This window comes from Ascaphus truei, chromosome 23, assembly GCF_040206685.1.
Source record: "Ascaphus truei isolate aAscTru1 chromosome 23, aAscTru1.hap1, whole genome shotgun sequence".
In the NCBI taxonomy this organism is placed as follows: Eukaryota; Metazoa; Chordata; class Amphibia; order Anura; family Ascaphidae; genus Ascaphus; species Ascaphus truei.
Window position 1 is genome coordinate 66,643 of NC_134505.1, and position 15,910 is coordinate 82,552.

The 15,910-nt window shown below is 59.2% G+C and overlaps 1 protein-coding gene across 1 annotated transcript in view; it reads right to left on the reverse strand.

The window, feature by feature from the left end:
• Window positions 1-897: 897 nt before the first annotated feature.
• The window catches only part of PSMD3 (proteasome 26S subunit, non-ATPase 3), a 19,505-nt gene continuing 4,492 nt past the window's right edge, over window positions 898-15,910 (reverse strand). The window contains 13 exon segments of the mRNA XM_075580408.1: window positions 898-2,635; window positions 2,925-2,975; window positions 3,114-3,269; window positions 7,454-7,557; window positions 7,672-7,791; window positions 8,935-9,049; window positions 12,369-12,452; window positions 13,332-13,503; window positions 13,505-13,555; window positions 13,842-13,978; window positions 14,170-14,307; window positions 14,759-14,917; window positions 15,482-15,579. Coding sequence (XP_075436523.1) covers window positions 2,558-2,635; window positions 2,925-2,975; window positions 3,114-3,269; window positions 7,454-7,557; window positions 7,672-7,791; window positions 8,935-9,049; window positions 12,369-12,452; window positions 13,332-13,503; window positions 13,505-13,555; window positions 13,842-13,978; window positions 14,170-14,307; window positions 14,759-14,917; window positions 15,482-15,579 — 1,463 coding nt within the window. The 3' untranslated portion in view covers window positions 898-2,557.

Here is a 15,910-nt window from a genome sequence, read left to right on the forward strand (position 1 = left end):
ACGCGAAAACCTCCTCGCCCGGACTTAAAGGGCCAGTCCCTCCTCCGAGAGCCCACCCCAGTGACACGGTTTAAAGGGAGGGGTGGGGGGGGGGGGGGGGCACCACATCTGGGGAGTTGCTGCCAAATCTTGGCACCTGTACTTATTATTTAAAGTCAGACTTGGGAGGAGGGGGGGGTGGAAGAGGGGAGGAGGGGGGTGGGAGAGGGGAGGAGGGGGGTGGGAGAGGGGAGGAGGGGGTGGAAGAGGGGGGGTGGGAGAGGGGAGGAGGGGGGGTGGGAGAGGGGAGGAGGGGGGGGGGAGAGCGGAGGAGGGGGGGGGGAGAGGGGAGGAGGGGGGGGGGGAGGGGAGGAGGGGGGGAGAGGGGAGGAGGGGGGGGGGGGGGGGAGAGGGGAGGAGGGGGGGGGGGGGGGGGAGAGGGGAGGAGGGGGGGGGGGGGGAGAGGGGAGGAGGGGGGGGGGGGGGGGAGAGAGAGGGGAGGGAGAGATCCTTTCACGAGAGGCTTGACCCACAATATCCTGCTAGCTGGCCAGCAAGGGGGGAGTCACCCACCCCAAGACCACCTGACCCAGAGTTCCTAACCCACGGGGTGCTTAATTCCAGTCCACAAGTCCCCCCCCCCCCCACTTGTGCTGAAGCAGGGACGTCCTGAAAACCTGACCTGTTAAGAGGGTGGGCTGGGCTTGAGGACTAGAGTTTAGCACAGCACCTCCCCCCCCCCCCAATGCCTGAACGGCAGCAATGTCTCGGGGACGCGCGCGGGGTTAAGCAGCCCCCCCCCCCCCCGCCTTTCCCAAGTGGCTGAATGACGCTCACCCCGCGCGTGGGGACGCAGCGCCGCCCGCTGGCCGCTTTGTGAGTTGCACACACAGACAGACAGAACCAAACGACGGCCGATCACACTTCCATCTATTTTATTTAGTTTTATTTTTTCATTGGTTTCCGGCCGTTTCTCCTCTCCGCGCCCGGTACCCCCCCCCCCCCCGGAGCCGGCGTCACAGGGGGGGGGGGGATCCAATCTTAACCCTTAGTGAAGCAATACATTGCGGGAAGCCAGGGCAGAGGAGTTAATACGGGAGGGGGAGGGGGGGAGGGTCCCAACTCGTCATGAAGACCACCAACAGGTCAGGTTTTCAGGATATCCCAGCTTCAGCACAGGAAGCTCAATCAGCCCCAGCTTCAGCACAGGAAGCTCAATCAGCCCCTGCTTCAGCGCCAGTGGCTCAACCAGTCCCTGCTTCAGATTGACACACCTGTGCTGAAGCAGGGATAGCCTGAAAACCCGACCTTTAGGGGGGGGGGGGGAGGGGGGTTGGTTAATACATTTTGTTCATGTCTAAAAATCCGAACAGACCCCGTGTTCATTTCCTATTCTGGGATATTTGAAGTTGGTTTGATGGGGGGTCGGGGGGTCCCCCCCCCCCCCCCGAGATTATATCGGACACAGCGCTATCGTATCGATGAGCCAGAGACCGCCACAGCGGGGCGTTGGTTTTACACGTCCGTGTTTATCTCGCCAAGTACAACACGCAGATTCAAAAATCACAAACTCACGGCAGATTCACGGGTGTAATATCTTCCAAACGAGGGGGAAAAAGCCCGGCCTCGGGGGCCATTCATTCTAAGCGCTAATAAACCCACGCGGTCCGGTTTCAGCGCTTACGCGGTCTCCGAAGACGCACACGCGTGTTAATCTCCAGGAAATGTTAAAATAATGGGCTTAGGCGCGGTGTGCCCCCCCCCTCCCCCCCAGTAATCCACCATTGTGTGTGTAGGACAAACTGAGGGGAGGCGAGGAGAAGGGTGACGTGGGAAGCCAAAGGCATTCTGGGGCCGACCAACAGGACGTCGCAGAAAAACCAACATGGCTTCCGTTCCGCGCAGGTGACCGGGGAGGGGGGGCGTTAAATGGTCTGAAGGGCTCCATGTAACCACGGCAAAACATTGGCGGGTGTCGGCCCTAAAGAAGACCCCTTTCAGACAGGACTGGTATAAAGCTTCGTGCTGGCCTCTGAGCGGAAGCTGGGTCAGAAAGGAGAAGGACCGCCTGGTCATTGGTCACAGACCCCTCCAGGTGGCCTGGTCATCGGTCACAGACCCCTCCAGGTGCTTAGTGAGGTAGCATTGCCCTGCTACAGAGGTGGCCAACTCCAGTCCTTGAGGGGCCACCAACAGGTCATCCCTGCTTCAGCGCAGTCTTCCACTGAGCTACATGTGCTGAAGCAGGGTTTATCCGGCATGCCTGACCTGTTGTTGGCCCTTGAGAGCTGGAGTTGTCCGCCCCTGCTCAAACACAATAATACCCCTCCCCCCAGGCCCCTGAGCAGGGGGTGGGGGGTTGGGGGGGTTCTGCTCCGATCTCGCCTCCTTACATCGAGTCTAGGAAACCCTACCACCCCCTCTCTCTCCGTGAACGGACATCCAGATACGGGGGTAAGGGGAGGAGGGCGTTACTGCCAGACACAGAGGAGGGCCGAAACCCCAAAAAACAATGAGAAAGAAAGCATGAGAAGGGCAGGAGGGGGATGGGGGGTAGGGTCCGGGGAAGGGGGGGAGGTCACGGAAAACCGTCATCGTCGTCTTCTGCCATTTCTTTAGCAAACTCTAAATCCTGCTGCTCGCGCTCCCGGCGTTCCTGGGGAAGAGAAGGAGCGCGGTGATGAGGTTGCTTCGGGGCAGGCGCTTTCCCCCCGCGTGTCTACGCGCTTGTTCCTACGGCGCCCTGCGTGCGACGGCTGGAAAGCGCCGTATAAAGATACACACACAGGGGGGACGCCGCGAGCTTCTGCTCCGGGGAAGGCTGGAGTTTGGGGCCTTTATTTCCGTCCAAGACCAGCGAGTCCTGGCGCCCCCCGTGTAAGGGTGAAAGGTTGGATTACTCCGGTAACTAAGCACGGGAAAGACCCCCCCCCCCCCCCCCTCACCTCTGCAGACTCCAGGTCCTTGTTGTAAGATTTGGGAGGGAATCTCATCGCCTGGGGAGGAAACGGGAGTCTTAGAACACGGTAAGAGGCAGTAACGGGGCTCATACAGGCCTCCGTCCCCCAGATAGTGCCGCGCGGCCAGCACATGGTTACCCCCCCCCTCTCCGTGCACAGTAGGGGTGTGGTTACCTTGACGGACATGTTGTGTATGTCCAGGCAGAAGGAGATGCGCTGGTGGAAGGCGAGCTGGGGCTCCCGCGTGGAGTAGATGTCGATCATCTCCTTGGACTGCACGTACCCCTTCTCGTGGTTGATGCTGGCCTCGATCACGCCGTCACGGATAGCCTGGGATACAGACACGTGTCACTAACACGCACGGGTAGCCTGGGGTACAGACACGTGTCACTAACACACACGGATAGCCTGGGGTACAGACACGTGTCACTAACACACACGGATAGCCTGGGGTACAGACACGTGTCACTAACACACGGATAGCCTGGGATACAGACACGTGTCACTAACACACACGGATAGCCTGGGATACAGACACGTGTCACTAACACACACGGATAGCCTGGGGTACAGACACGTGTCACTAACACACGGATAGCCTGGGATACAGACACGTGTCACTAACACACACGGATAGCCTGGGAAACAGACACGTGTCACTAACACACACGGATAGCCTGGGATACAGACACGTGTCACTAACACACACGGATAGCCTGGGAAACAGACACGTGTCACTAACACACACGGATAGCCTGGGGTACAGACACGTGTCACTAACACACACGGGGCGGCCTGGGATACAGACACGTGTCACTAACACACACGGGGCGGCCTGGGATACAGACACGTGTCACTAACACACACGGATAGCCTTGGAAACAGACACGTGTCACTAACACACACGGATAGCCTGGGGTACAGACACGTGTCACTAACACACACGGGGCGGCCTGGGATACAGACACGTGTCACTAACACACACGGGGCGGCCTGGGATACAGACACGTGTCACTAACACACACGGATAGCCTGGGAAACAGACACGTGTCACTAACACACACGGATAGCCTGGGATACAGACACGTGTCACTAACACACGGATAGCCTGGGATACAGACACGTGTCACTAACACACGGATAGCCTGGGATACAGACACGTGTCACTAACACACACGGATAGCCTGGGATACAGACACGTGTCACTAACACACACGGATAGCCTGGGATACAGACACGTGTCACTAACACACACGGGGCGGCCTGGGATACAGACACGTGTCACTAACACACACGGATAGCCTGGGAAACAGACACGTGTCACTAACACACGGATAGCCTGGGATACAGACACGTGTCACTAACACACACGGGGCGGCCTGGGATACAGACACGTGTCACTAACACACACGGATAGCCTGGGGTACAGACACGTGTCACTAACACACACGGGGAGCCTGGGGTACAGACACGTGTCACTAACACACACGGATAGCCTGGGATACAGACACGTGTCACTAACACACACGGGGAGCCTGGGAAACAGACACGTGTCACTAACACACGGATAGCCTGGGAAACAGACACGTGTCACTAACACACACGGATAGCCTGGGAAACAGACACGTGTCACTAACACACACGGATAGCCTGGGGTACAGACACGTGTCACTAACACACACGGATAGCCTGGGAAACAGACACGTGTCACTAACACACACGGATAGCCTGGGGTACAGACACGTGTCACTAACACACACGGATAGCCTGGGGTACAGACACGTGTCACTAACACACACGGATAGCCTGGGGTACAGACACGTGTCACTAACACACACGGATAGCCTGGGATACAGACACGTGTCACTAACACACGGATAGCCTGGGATACAGACACGTGTCACTAACACACGGATAGCCTGGGGTACAGACACGTGTCACTAACACACGGATAGCCTGGGATACAGACACGTGTCACTAACACACGGATAGCCTGGGATACAGACACGTGTCACTAACACACACGGATAGCCTGGGATACAGACACGTGTCACTAACACACGGATAGCCTGGGATACAGACACGTGTCACTAACACACGGATAGCCTGGGATACAGACACGTGTCACTAACACACGGATAGCCTGGGGTACAGACACGTGTCACTAACACACACGGATAGCCTGGGATACAGACACGTGTCACTAACACACACGGATAGCCTGGGATACAGACACGTGTCACTAACACACGGATAGCCTGGGATACAGACACGTGTCACTAACACACACGGATAGCCTGGGATACAGACACGTGTCACTAACACACACGGATAGCCTGGGATACAGACACGTGTCACTAACACACGGATAGCCTGGGATACAGACACGTGTCACTAACACACGGATAGCCTGGGATACAGACACGTGTCACTAACACACACGGGGCGGCCTGGGATACAGACACGTGTCACTAACACACGGATAGCCTGGGATACAGACACGTGTCACTAACACACACGGATAGCCTGGGATACAGACACGTGTCACTAACACACACGGATAGCCTGGGATACAGACACGTGTCACTAACACACACGGATAGCCTGGGATACAGACATGTGTCACTAACACACGGATAGCCTGGGATACAGACACGTGTCACTAACACACACGGGGAGCCTGGGATACAGACACGTGTCACTAACACACACGGATAGCCTGGGATACAGACACGTGTCACTAACACACACGGGGCGGCCTGGGATACAGACACGTGTCACTAACACACACGGATAGCCTGGGATACAGACACGTGTCACTAACACACGGATAGCCTGGGAAACAGACACGTGTCACTAACACACACGGATAGCCTGGGATACAGACACGTGTCACTAACACACACGGATAGCCTGGGAAACAGACACGTGTCACTAACACACACGGGGCGGCCTGGGGTACAGACACGTGTCACTAACACACACGGATAGCCTGGGATACAGACACGTGTCACTAACACACGGATAGCCTGGGAAACAGACACGTGTCACTAACACACGGATAGCCTGGGATACAGACACGTGTCACTAACACACACGGATAGCCTGGGATACAGACACGTGTCACTAACACACGGATAGCCTGGGATACAGACACGTGTCACTAACACACGGATAGCCTGGGATACAGACACGTGTCACTAACACACACGGATAGCCTGGGATACAGACACGTGTCACTAACACACGGATAGCCTGGGATACAGACACGTGTCACTAACACACACGGATAGCCTGGGAAACAGACACGTGTCACTAACACACACGGATAGCCTGGGAAACAGACACGTGTCACTAACACACACGGATAGCCTGGGATACAGACACGTGTCACTAACACACACGGATAGCCTGGGAAACAGACACGTGTCACTAACACACACGGATAGCCTGGGGTACAGACACGTGTCACTAACACACACGGATAGCCTGGGAAACAGACACGTGTCACTAACACACACGGATAGCCTGGGGTACAGACACGTGTCACTAACACACACGGATAGCCTGGGATACAGACACGTGTCACTAACACACACGGGGAGCCTGGGGTACAGACACGTGTCACTAACACACACGGATAGCCTGGGATACAGACACGTGTCACTAACACACACGGATAGCCTGGGGTACAGACACGTGTCACTAACACACACGGATAGCCTGGGGTACAGACACGTGTCACTAACACACACGGATAGCCTGGGAAACAGACACGTGTCACTAACACACACGGATAGCCTGGGATACAGACACGTGTCACTAACACACGGATAGCCTGGGATACAGACACGTGTCACTAACACACGGATAGCCTGGGATACAGACACGTGTCACTAACACACACGGATAGCCTGGGGTACAGACACGTGTCACTAACACACACGGATAGCCTGGGATACAGACACGTGTCACTAACACACACGGATAGCCTGGGATACAGACACGTGTCACTAACACACGGATAGCCTGGGATACAGACACGTGTCACTAACACACACGGGGCGGCCTGGGATACAGACACGTGTCACTAACACACACGGATAGCCTGGGGTACAGACACGTGTCACTAACACACACGGGGAGCCTGGGGTACAGACACGTGTCACTAACACACACGGATAGCCTGGGATACAGACACGTGTCACTAACACACACGGGGAGCCTGGGAAACAGACACGTGTCACTAACACACACGGATAGCCTGGGATACAGACACGTGTCACTAACACACACGGGGCGGCCTGGGATACAGACACGTGTCACTAACACACACGGATAGCCTGGGATACAGACACGTGTCACTAACACACACACGGGGAGCCTGGGAAACAGACACGTGTCACTAACACACACGGGGGCCTAAAGGGAGGGGATCAGGAGGGAGGCGCGGCGGCAGGGACCGAGACAGGGGAGGCGCGGCGGGGAATGACGCGTCTCAGGCCGGCGCTCACTTTGGCGACTATGAACTCGGCGTCCTCCGGGCTGTCCAGCTGCAGCTTCTGCGCGATGTCGGGCAGCGAGATGCGGGAGTAGGAGAGACTGATCATGCGGACGCCTGCAGCGGGGGGGGAGAGAAGGGGGCGGCGTGAGACACGCCACGGAGGCCCATGTGTGCCAAGCGGCGCTACGCTGTGAGGCGCAGTACAGGCGGGAGACGCGGCGCCCCTACCCGTCTTGATGACGTTGTGTCTCAGGCGGATGATGAGGGTGTACGTCCCGTCCGCCTGGAACTTCTCGCTGAACTGCTCCAGCGCCAGGTTAAACTTCGCCAAATTCCCGGTGCGGACAGCTGCGCAAAGAGGGGGGGGGCGGGGTTATATGGGGTAATAGGAACAGGTTATATGGGGTGATAGGAACAGGTTATATGGGGTAATATATAGAGAATGGGTGCTCCGAACATGAAAAAACTGTCAAACTTAGATCCCCTGAACCTCCGGCGTGATAACGGTGCTCGGAGCGGGTAAATATGACCTGCGAGTGATCAGGAAGTGCGACTTCCCTTCTCCTGGGGGGGACAGTCACAATATCTCCTCCACGCCCCCTCATAGGAGGGAAGTGACAATGCTGGCACTCACCCATAAGTCATCCAAATAAGCAATTGAAAAACCTTACCCACCCCTCCAGCCTGGGGGAGGCATGGGGGGGTGTCATGGCGGCGTGCCCACCGCGCAGCGATGATCCGGAAGTAAAACAGAGAGAACAGCGCACGGCCGGGGGGGGGGGGGGGGTAAATAATAATAAGTCTATTTATTCATCACATGAGCAAGAAACATCCCCCTGGGAGGTGGAACAAGTCCTCCGAGGAAGAAGGGAGGGGGGGAGGGAGGAAGAAGGGAGGGGGGGAGGGAGGAAGAAGGGAGGGGGGGAGGGAGGAAGAAGGGAGGGGGGGAGGGAGGAAGAAGGGAGGGGGGGAGGGAGGAAGAAGGGAGGAAGAAGGGAGGGGGGGGGAGGGAGGAAGAAGGGAGGGGGGGGAGGGAGGAAGAAGGGAGGGGGGGGAGGGAGGAAGAAGGGAGGGGGGGAGGGAGGAAGAAGGGAGGGGGGGAGGGAGGAAGAAGGGAGGGGGGGAGGGAGGAAGAAGGGAGGGGGGGAAGAAGGGAGGAAGAAGGGAGGGGGGGAGGGAGGAAGAAGGGAGGGGGGGAGGGAGGAAGAAGGGAGGGGGGGAGGGAGGAGGGGAGGGAGGAGGGAGGGGGGGAGGGAGGAGGGGAGGGAGGAGGGAGGGGGGGAGGGAGGAGGAAGGGAGGGGGGGAGGAGGAAGGGAGGGGGGGAGGGAGGAGGAAGGGAGGGGGGGAGGGAGGTGGAAGGGAGGGGGGGAGGGAGGAGGAAGGGAGGGGGGGTGGGAGGAGGAAGGGAGGGGGGGAGGGAGGAGGAAGGGGAGGGGGGAGGGAGGAGGAAGGGGAGGGGGGTGGGGTATGGGGGGAGGGAAGAGCCTCACCTTGGGTCAGCAGGAAGTAAGGCATTAGCGACCTCTTCAGGGAGTGTTGCCTGAACTGCAGCCGGTCCGGAATCTCCCCGAGGAGAAGTTCCACCACGATCAGCAGCTTGTGAACCTGACGCACAAGAGGGGGGGCAATCAGCTGGGGGGGAGGGGGGGCAATCAGCTGGGGGGGAGGGGGGGCAATCAGCTGGGGGGGAGGGGGGGCAATCAGCTGGGGGGGAGGGGGGGCAATCAGCTGGGGGGGAGGGGGGCAATCAGCTGGGGGGGAGGGGGGGCAATCAGCTGGGGGGGGGGGCAATCAGCTGGGGAGGGGGGGGGGCAATCAGCTGGGGAGGGGGGGGGGGGGCAATCAGCTGGGGAGGGGGGGGCAATCAGCTGGGGAGGGGGGGGGCAATCAGCTGGGGAGGGGGGGGGCAATCAGCTGGGGAGGGGGGGGGGGCAATCAGCTGGGGAGGGGGGGGGGGCAATCAGCTGGGGAGGGGGGGGGGGAATTCAGCTGGGGAGGGGGGGGGGGCAATCAGCTGGGGAGGGGGGGGGGCAATCAGCTGGGGAGGGGGGGGGGCAATCAGCTGGGGAGGGGGGGGCAATCAGCTGGGGAGGGGGGGGCAATCAGCTGGGGAGGGGGGGGCAATCAGCTGGGGAGGGGGGGGCAATCAGCTGGGGGGGGGCAATCAGCTGGGGGGGGCAATCAGCTGGGGGGGAGGGGGCGGCAATCAGCTGGGGAGGGGGGGCAATCAGCTGGGGGGGCAATCAGCAGGGGGGCCCTTTAACCCTTCCTGTACCGAGCGCCCGGCTCTCAGGCGTGGGGCCGCCACCACGTGCAGGACGTGGACACCCCCGGTTTCCTTACGCTCGCCGCCATCGGGACGCCAGGGGAGAGAGGCAAGTGGAGTTTCCGCTTGCAGTGCGAGTGCTCGCTCAGCCCCGCGGCCTCACTTGCAGTGCGAGTGCGCGCTCAGGCCCCGCGGTCTCACTTGCAGTGCGAGTGCTCGCTCAGCCCCGCGGCCTCACTTGCAGTGCGAGTGCTCGCTCAGCCCCCGCGGCCTCACTTGGTGTGAGTGCTCGCACATCCCCGTGGTCTCACTTGCAGTGTGAGTGCTCGCTCAGCCCCGCGGTCTCACTTGCAGTGCGAGTGCTCGCTCAGCCCCGCGGTCTCACTTGCAGTGCGAGTACTCGCTCAGCCCCGCGGTCTCACTTGCAGTGTGAGTGCTCGCTCAGCCCCGCGGTCTCACTTGCAGTGCGAGTGCTCGCTCAGCCCCGCGGTCTCACTTGCAGTGCGAGTGCTCGCACATCCCCGCGGTCTCACTTGCAGTGTGAGTGCTCGCTCAGCCCCGCGATCTCACTTGCAGTGCGAGTGCTCGCTCAGCCCCGCGGCCTCACTTGGTGTGAGTGCTCGCTCAGCCCCGCGGCCTCACTTGGTGTGAGTGCTCGCTCAGCCCCGCGGCCCTCACTTGCAGTGTGAGTGCTCGCACAGCCCCGCGGTCTCGCTTGCAGTGCGAGTGCTTGCTCAGCCCCGCGGTCTCACTTGCAGTGCGAGTGCTTGCTCATCCCCGTGGTCTCACCTGCAGTGAGTGCTCGCTCAGCCCCGCGGTCTCACTTGCAGTGTGAGTGCTCACTCAGCCCCGCGGCCTCACTTGCAGTGAGTGCTCGCTCAGCCCCGTGGTCTCACTTGCAGTGCGAGTGTTCGCTCAGCCCCGCGGTCTCACTTGCAGTGCGAGTGCTCGCTCAGCCCCGCGGCCTCACTTGCAGTGCGAGTGCTCGCTCAGCCCCGCGGTCTCGCTTGCAGTGCGAGTGCTTGCTCAGCCCCGCGGCCTCACTTGCAGTGTGAGTGCTCGCTCAGCCCCGCGGTCTCACTTGCAGTGCGAGTGCTCGCTCAGCCCCGCGGTCTCACTTGCAGTGCGAGTGCTCGCTCAGCCCCGCGGTCTCACTTGCAGTGCGAGTGCTCGCTCAGCCCCGCGGTCTCACTTGCAGTGCGAGTGCTTGCTCAGCCCCGCGGGCCTCACTTGCAGTGCGCGAGTGCTCGCTCAGTCCCGCGGTCTCACTTGCAGTACGAGTGCTCGCTCAGCCCCGTGGTCTCACTTGCAGTGAGTGCTCGCTCAGCCCCGCGGTCTCGCTTGCAGTGCGAGTGCTCGCTCAGCCCCACGGTCTCACTTGCAGTGTGAGTGCTCGCTCAGCCCCGCGGTCTCGCTTGCAGTGTGAGGGTGAGTGCTCGCACAGCCCCGCGGTCTCACTTGCAGTGTGAGTGCTCGCTCAGCCCCGCGGTCTCGCTTGCAGTGTGAGGGTGAGTGCATGCTCAGCCCCGCGGTCTCTCGCTTGCAGTGCGAGTGCTCGCTCAGCCCCGCGGTCTCGCTTGCAGTGTGAGGGTGAGTGCTCGCACAGCCCCGCGGTCTCGCTTGCAGTGTGAGGGTGAGTGCTCGCACAGCCCCGCGGTCTCTCGATTGCAGTGCGAGTGCTCGCTCAGCCCCGCGGTCTCGCTTGCAGTGTGAGGGCGAGTGCTCGCACAGCCCCGCGGTCTCGCTTGCAGTGTGAGGGTGAGTGCTCGCTCAGCCCCGCGGTCTCGCTTGCAGTGTGAGGGCGAGTGCTCGCTCAGCCCCGCGGTCTCGCTTGCAGTGTGAGGGTGAGTGCTCGCTCAGCCCCGCGGTCTCACTTGCAGTGTGAGGGCGAGTGCTCGCTCAGCCCCGCGGTCTCGCTTGCAGTGTGAGGGTGAGTGCTCACACAGCCCCGCGGTCTCGCTTGCAGTGTGAGGGCGAGTGCTCGCACAGCCCCGCAGTCTCTCGATTGCAGTGTGAGGGTGAGTGCTCGCACAGCCCCGCGGTCTCTCGCTTGCAGTGTGAGTGCTCGCTCAGCCCCGCGGTCTCCCTTGCCGTGTGAGGGCGAGTGCTCGCACAGCCCCGCGGTCTCTCGCTTGCAGTGTGAGGGTGAGTGCTCGCACAGCCCCGCGGTCTCGCTTGCAGTGTGAGGGTGAGTGCTCGCACAGCCCCGCAGTCTCTCGATTGCAGTGCGAGTGCTCGCTCAGCCCCGCAGTCTCTCGCTTGCAGTGTGAGGGCGAGTGCTCGCTCAGCCCCGCGGTCTCTCGCTTGCAGTGTGAGTGCTCACACAGCCCCGCGGTCTCTCGCTTGCAGTGTGAGGGCTCGCTCTGCCTTGCGGTCTCGCTTGCAGTGTGAGGGCGAGTGCTCACAGCCCGCGGTCTCTCGCTTGCAGTGTGAGGGCTCGCTCTGCCTTGCGGTCTCGCTTGCAGTGTGAGGGCGAGTGCTCACACAGCCCCGCGGTCTCTCGCTTGCAGTGTGAGGGTGAGTGCTCGCAGAGCCCCGCGGTCTCTCGCTTGCAGTGTAAGGGCGAGTGCTCGCTCAGCCCCGCGGTCTCGCTTGCAGTGTGAGGGCTCGCTCTGCCTCACGGTCTCGCTTGCAGTGGGAGGGTGAGTGCTCGCTCACCGTCTGTTTGAACCCCACTGCGGTGTGCTGGGGGGCTTTTCTCAGGGCGTTGGTTAGGGTCCTCCTCGCCTCCGAATACTCCAGCTGATGGATTTAATCCGACCTGAGTGAGAACCGGGAGTTAGCGATCAAACACTCAGGAGTATCGGTACCTCAGTACTGCAGGAGTCACTGTAAGGAACTTGTATAGTCCTCCCCCCTGTATATAACGTAAGGTTTGAGGGAACCAGTCCCAGAATCAGGGCTCAATAACACCATAGCATCAGTGTAATAATGTTCACTTGTGAATCACCCATTGGGAATGAGCTATAATCAGAGCTATGTGAGACTTTCTTGAAACCTGTTTATCTAAACTCAGTCAGTAAAAACAATGCATAGGTGTCTATGGGGTGGTGACATATATATATATATATATATATATATATATATATATATATATATATATATATATATCATAATGGTCATGCCTACCCTCCCCATAAAGCAGCCTGCAAAACTAACATGACCATGTGGAGTGAACGGGTAAGGTAACTCTGACGCGTTCGGGAACAAGTCCCTTTGTCAAAGAGTTAACTCTTTGACAAAGGGACTTGTTCCCGAAACGCGTCAGAGTTACCCTGTACCCCTCACTTGTCATGAATAAACTATTTTTTAACCCTTTTTTCTGGTTTGTGGCCCCACTCCTTGCTATTGCTGTGCTCCGTTTTGGACCTCTTGGGACACCCATTCTCCCCCTGTATAGCACAGGTACCCCCCCTCTCCCCTGTACAGCACAGGTACCCCCTCTCACCTGTGTAGTACAGGTACCCCCCCTCTCACCTGTATAGTACAGGTAGCCCCCTCTCACCTGTGTAGTACAGGTAGCCCCCCTCTCACCTGTGTAGTACAGGTAGCCCCCCTCTCACCTGTGTAGTACAGGTAGCCCCCCTCTCACCTGTGTAGTACAGGTAGCCCCCCACTCACCTGTATAGCACTGGTACCCCCCCCCCTCTCACCTGTGTAGTACAGGTAGCGGGCCCACTCGTTGTTGTTGGCCAGCTCGGGGAACACGGACTTGGACACCAGTTTCTCGGCCTGGTCGTACAGGTTGTAGTGCAGGTAATTCCTGAGCAGCAGGTTGAGCAGCGTGGCCTGTCGTCGCGTCGGTCGTGTCGAGCGTGGCCGTGCGCAGCCGCGCGTGCAGGAAGCTGCGGGGGGAGACGCGCCGGCGCTCGTTACGTTATCAGCTCCTCTGGCGAGGGAGCACCGGTAACCCCTTCACTGCCAAAGCGGGCCTGCCTGGGGGCGGGAGGGGAGGGGGGGAGGGGCGCGAGGAGGGGGAGGGAGGGGGGGAGGTGGGGAGGAAGGAGGGGAGGGGGGGGAAGGAAGGGGGGGGAGGGAGGGGAGGGGGAGGGAGGGGAGGGGTGGGGGAGGGGAGGGGTGGGGAGGGAGGGGAGGGGGAGGGAGGGGGCGAGGTTTGAGCCCGGCACTCACCTCCTGACTTCGTCCAGCTTGTTGAGGAACTCGTAGATCCGCGAGTGGTAATAGTAACACTTTGCCACCACCAGGTCCAGCGACCGGCGGTTCTGGGGGATAATCTTCTGCATCAGATCGTCCGACACCTTCTGAGCCTGGGAGGGGGGGAGAGGAGCCCATGAGGGGGGGGGGGGAGGGAGAGTAGCCCATGAGTAGGGGAAGGGGGGGAGAGGAGGCCATGAGGCTCCTGTAAGAATGGCTCCTCCTCCCCCCGGGGCCCGGCTCTCACCTCTGTGCATCGCTCGCTGTTACCCTGCCCCCCCCCCCCCGGGGGCCCGGCTCTCACCTCTTTATATCGCTTGCTGTTCATCAGATGAATGACCAGCAACAGCTGCAGATACGTTTCTACTTCGGGGAGCAGGGGGGCAGCGGCGGCCTTCCCTGTGCGAGGCCGAAACTGCACGTCCCCCTCGGTGTCCATTAGCTGGGGGAGGAGGGGGAGAGAGAGGGGAGGTGGGGAAAGGAGAGGGGGGGGGAAAGGAGAGAGGGGGGGGGAAGGAGAGAGAGGGGGGGGAAGGAGAGAGGGAGGGGGGGGGAAGGAGAGAGGGAGGGGGGGGGAAGGAGAGAGGGAGGGGGGGAAGGAGAGAGGGAAGGGGGGAAGGAGAGAGGGGGGAGGGAAGGAGAGAGAGGGAGGGGGGGAAGGAGAGAGGGGGGGAAGGAGAGAGGGGAGAAGGAGAGAGGGGGGAAGGAGAGAGGGGGGAAGGAGAGAGGGGGGAGGGAGGAGAGAGAGGGGGGGAAGGAGAGAGGAGGGAGGGAGGAGAGGGGGAGAGAGAGATCAGTGACTATTGGATGAAAATGTCCACTGACTTGAACAGAAGTTTCCGTGCAGTAGGTGCAAGTGGTCACTTCTATTATCCCCCCGCGGGTCCCCTCACCTCCTCCAGGAAGCCCAGCAGGAGGTCACGTGTGGCCGGGTTGGAGGTGAAGAAGCCATTGATGGCCTTGTGTAGCACGTAAGGGTTGAGTCTGCGGGAGGTGGAGGGGAGAGCACGCAGGGCTCGCAGGACGAAGCGCGGCTCCTTCCCGGACACTGCCTTCTCTATCTGCTTCAACATGCTCCTTAATGTCTGCGAGAGAGATATATACAGATATATACACACAGACACGGCCTTCTCTATCTGCCTCACATGCTCCTTAATGTCTGTGAGAGATATATACAGATATATACACACAGACACGGCCCTCTCTGCTTCACATGCTCCTTAATGTCTGCGAGAGATATATACAGATATATACACACAGACACGGCCCTCCCTGCTTCACATGCTCCTTAATGTCTGCGAGAGAGATATATACAGATATATACAAAGACACGGCCCTCCTATCTGCCTCACATGCTCCTTAATGTCTGTGAGAGATATATACAGATATATACACATAGACACGGCCCTCTCTGCTTCACATGCTCCTTAATGTCTGCGAGAGAGATATATACAGATATATACACATAGACACGGCCCTCTCTGCTTCACATGCTCCTTAATGTCTGCGAGAGAGATATATACAGATATACACACACAGACATGACCTTCTCTGCCTCACATGCTCCTTAATGTCTGCGAGAGAGATATATACAGATATATACACACAGACACGGCCTTCTCTATCTGCTTCACATGCTCCTTAATGTCTGCGAGAGAGATATATACAGATATATACACACAGACACGGCCTTCTCTATCTGCTTCACATGCTCCTTAATGTCTGTGAGAGATATATACAGATATATACACACAGACACGGCCCTCTCTGCTTCACATGCTCCTTAATGTCTGCGAGAGAGATATATACAGATATATACACACAGACACGGCCCTCTCTGCTTCACATGCTCCTTAATGTCTGCGAGAGAGATATATACAGATATATACACAGACACGGCCCTCTCTGCCTCACATGCTCCTTAATGCCTGTGAGAGAGATATATACAGATATACACACACAGACACGACCTTCTCTGCCTCACATGCTCCTTAATGTCTGCGAGAGAGATATATACAGATATATACACACAGACACGGCCTTCT